Source organism: Plectropomus leopardus, unplaced genomic scaffold (genome assembly GCF_008729295.1).
Source record: "Plectropomus leopardus isolate mb unplaced genomic scaffold, YSFRI_Pleo_2.0 unplaced_scaffold28418, whole genome shotgun sequence".
In the NCBI taxonomy this organism is placed as follows: domain Eukaryota; kingdom Metazoa; phylum Chordata; class Actinopteri; order Perciformes; family Serranidae; genus Plectropomus; species Plectropomus leopardus.
In genome coordinates this window covers 1-4,343 of record NW_024630955.1, presented here as the reverse complement: position 1 = coordinate 4,343, position 4,343 = coordinate 1, and the positions used below count along the sequence as shown (strand labels likewise).

The following is a 4,343-nucleotide window of genomic DNA, read 5'->3' as shown; positions in this document are numbered from 1 at the left end:
CACCCATCTCTAATAGGGGAATATGTATGTATATGTATACATATATATATAAACATGCATTTATGCGTCATGAAAAAAGAGAACGTTAAGGGTTAAGGGATGAAGCTTTCGTACGGAGTCGATGAGCGTGTACGGGCTCTGGATCTCGCTGACTGACGAGTAGAGCGGCAGCATGAGACGGATCGTGTAGTTCAGTCCTTTCTCCAAACACACCGGATTCACCAGCAACACGTGTCTGAAACACACAGACACAGCGTGTCGTGATGTGCAGGTTTTTCAGCGGTCATCTCAAACTAAAATCAAAACTACATATGAAAAAACTTTTTTAAAAAACAACAACCTTTTTTCTTTAATTTCTTTAAGAATTTTTGGCCAATGTTCAAGAAAATGTAGGCGAATTCTTTCTCTTTTTTTCTTCTTCAATTTTAGGTGTTTTTATTTCTTTAAAAATTTCCACAAATGAAACCAATTATCACATCAACGTTATCACATAAACATAAATTGCCCATTAAACATCTTGGGCAATTTAAAAAGAAAAAAATAGTTTAAAAACATTTTAAAAATTGGCAATTTTTAAAGAAAAATTGAAAAATTTAAATTTAATTTTTGATTTTTTTTTTAAAAGGTGGGCAAATATTTCGGCAATTTATCAGCCAGAAACTGTAAAAACAGAAACTATTGTTGGATTTTTAAATTTTCCACTGTTCTTGAACACATCATGTGTTATTATACAGATGGGTGAAACAAAATTCACCAACTTTTACAAACACTTCCAAAAGTATTTAGTTTTCTAAAACTTTTCCAGGCCTGGAAATGCTGATGTGCATGGGTTTTCCTGGTGTGGTCACCTGGATCCAGGTGGGAGAGAGCTGGACTGCTCGTCTCCGCTCTGGATGGAGTTGCTGCAGTGAGCCGAGTAATCTGGAGGGCTGAAGACGGGACGCTGCACTCGGACGTTCACCTTCTCCCACTGATCCGGCAGCTGAAAACACACACAGACGCACAGGTTTTATTCTCAAAGGGTGCGATCGCTATTTTACATTTTTTCATGAAAAACTGCCAAACATTTGAAAAAATTGAAAGGGTTGAAAAAGACCAAAATGACCTTTTAAACTTGAATAAAATGAAATCAGTATGACCGAAAAAGTAAAATCAATTAAAGTCAGCAAAACATACAGAATAAAAAAACAAAATCAGTAAAAGCAGGACAAAACACATTTAACTCACAATATGGACAAAAAAACACAGCATGTTTGAAACGTCACGGACAGGAAGATTTTTATATATATATATGTGTGTGTGTTTGATACCTGAGGCTCGTAGCGAATGAGGACGTCGTAGTCCATGGACTCGGGGATGTTGTCGATGGTGAAGTCTAAGTAGGCGCCCTCCGGCACGTTAACGAAGCCCATCCCGGTCCAGGTGGGACTGCGATCCAGCGGGTACGGCCGGGGCACCACCGTCACACCCTGACACACACACAGACACACACAGACACAGAGTCGTTTACGCATAATGGCGGTGAACGGCGAGGCGGGAGAATGAAAACGACACTCACGGGTCCGTGCTTGGCGTCCTCGGCCTCGTAGGTGTAGTGATCCAGGGAGATGAAGTAGAAGCCGGACTCGACCTTATCGCAGCGGCGTCCGAACATGTGCTCCCTGCACACGCACTGACCGGACTGAGGGTCGCAGCTGTGGACGGCACCAGAGATTTAGCACCGTTTTTTTCTCGTTTTGCTGCGTTTTTATAAATATGCAGATAAATAACAGCAGTGAAGAAGTCCCAATATTTGTTACAATGCTTAGTATTTTTGGGAGCATCTGTACGATACCTGACATTTTATAATTCTGTCAACTTTCATTTTTACTCTGCTACATTTCCTCGATAAAATGTCCAATTCAATTTAAGTTACTTACTACAAGGCTTATTATCTTCCAAAAACAAAACAAACAAAACAAAAAAATTAGAGATGTTTAAAAAAAGTAAAAAATAAAAATGAAAATAACATTTTAAAAAAAAATTACATGATAGTAAAGCAAAAAAAGGGGAAAGTCAAAACAAAAACACACTAGAAAATTACTTTAAAAAAAAGGTGCTTAAAAAATACAAATAATTCTGCAACACAATTTTAAATATATAAATATAATAACTGTGAGTATAATATTCTAGACATTTTTTTCTACCTTTTTTTAAAAATAATTTTCTGAATCTACTAATTTGTTGCAGTTTGCAAAGCACTTCTTGCCAAGTTTATTACCTTTCTTTCCATGTTTGCCAAAAAACATTTAAACCAATATTGTTCAAAAGTGTAAATACCGTTGATAGGTTTCTGTACACAGCACTAAACGTGACATCTATCCCGGTTTCAGAGAGTTATGGTTGCTAATTGAAAGCACTTTCCTTAATCGATTACTCGAATGAACCATAAAAACTCTGCTTATTCCAAACAATAGCAAATGTCTTTTCTCCTTAATCAAAGCTCACAGCAACATTTTGCGTATATTTTAACAGCTTTGCATTAATCGATTAAATGTGACTACCGATTATTGGATTATTGATTAATTGTTGTAGTTAGTTTCAGTCCTTCTCTGCAGTTATTGTTACATAATATCCAGAAAATATTAAATAAAACTGCACGCTGTAATCTGTAAAACTTCATTAGTGTTCATTCAAAGATCTTTGATCGTACTTGTTGTTGACGGCTCCGCCCTGATCGCAGTCACATGGTCTGCAGCCGTCCATGTCGTTGGACAAACCCCAGTGCTGCGGCTGCAGGGGACACAGCAGAGGACACACACATGAAACACGCACACACTAAATCCATTGCAGGAATCATGTTTTTGTCGAATTTCATTTTGCATTTAATAGGAAATTTACGTGCACCATCGTTGTTGCACAATGTTGGAAAAGGGCAATGAATCTCCCCCCCCCCCCGAAAAAAAAATAAAATGTATTAAAAGAATTTAAATAAAGTAATAAAAGATCATTTTATGTGATAAAAAACACAAAAACATTTTTCCTATAAAAGTATAAAAATGTTAATAATGTTTGAGCTGAACATGAAAAAAAGAGATGTCAATTTGTGTTTGAAAAAATGTAAAAAATTAAATAAAAATAAAAAATCTGAACGTTGGGAAAGATGATATTTTAAAAGAAGATACCGGGAAACCTTTTATTGCCAAAGACGTTTTTTCTTCATCGTTTTTATTTGAAATGGCAGCAGGTTGTCAGCTTGAGTTTTTGCGTGTGTGACGGCTCGGTTTGCTCACCAGACACTGATCGCAGTCGTGTCCGTCCACCAGCCGCTTGCAGAAGCACCTTCCTGTGTCGGGGTCGCAGGTGTTTCCTCCCGGCAGCGTGCCCAGCGGGTTACAGGTACAAGCTGTCGAAACACACACACACACACACACACACACACAACAACGAACGACACACTCAGCTGCGCCAGACTCAAGTTTATCTGCTCTGTGAGTCAATGTGTCAATTTTTTTTACTGTGAAATTAAATCACTTCAAAACCAATTTAAAATTCCAAAAATTAGCTTTAATGATGGCGAAACTATTGTTCCCGTAATGTGGTTTTAAGGGGATAATTAACTGGAAGATATATTTGTATTGTTATTGAGTTTTTAATGGACCATATTTGAGGTTTGAGGAGTTTTAAGTGGTAAAACTCTTAGTGACAGCCAAAGGGAATATCAGGTACTCTTTAGTTGAAAAGTTTTTGTCATTTTCTGTCATTTTTTATTTTTGCAAAACACTTTCTACCTTTGTTTTAAAAAGCTCTATATTAATTAAGTATATTATTATTATTTTAAAATCCTTTTTAATCATTCACTATCATTTTTAATTTAGTAAAGCTATATACTATGTAACTTTGTTTTAAAGTGTGCTTCATGAATAAAGATTAGTCTTATTATTTAAATTAACCCTTTGAAATCTAGAAAAAATACAGCAGCAAACTGTGAAAAAAAACAATAATAAAAATGACTGAATGTATATTTTAAATGAACTTTTTCTGGACGTACGCAGGCAGCCGTGGGGCCCCTGTCCCAGTCCGTGGTGTCCCCGTCTGCAGTGGTCGCAGCGCTCGCCCTCCACGTTGGCTTTGCAGCGACACTGGCCCGAGATCATCCCAGCCGCCACGTCAGTGTGCGAGTCGCACAGTCCGCCCTGCAGAGAGCCGGCCGGGTCGCAGCTACACGCTGTGGAGACACGGAGACAACCACGTCAGGACAAACAACGAACGGTTTGTGTCAACACTGGGGACACGTGTTGTGTGAAGTGTGGGACTCTGGTGGCAGCATTTTAGGGACATCGTCTAATGTTTAAATTACAACC

At 37.9% G+C, this 4,343-nt stretch overlaps 1 protein-coding gene across 1 annotated transcript; it reads right to left on the bottom strand.

The window, feature by feature from the left end:
* Nucleotides 1-114: 114 nt before the first annotated feature.
* Nucleotides 115-4,207, bottom strand: LOC121938086 (laminin subunit beta-1-like; the record flags this gene model as incomplete). The annotated part of the gene is made up of 7 exons (XM_042481369.1): nt 115-235; nt 849-982; nt 1,311-1,469; nt 1,559-1,694; nt 2,693-2,772; nt 3,273-3,385; nt 4,031-4,207. Coding segments are annotated over 7 exons (920 nt in total), but the record flags the coding sequence as incomplete, so codon positions are not given.
* Between the last annotated feature and the right edge of the window lie 136 nt (nt 4,208-4,343).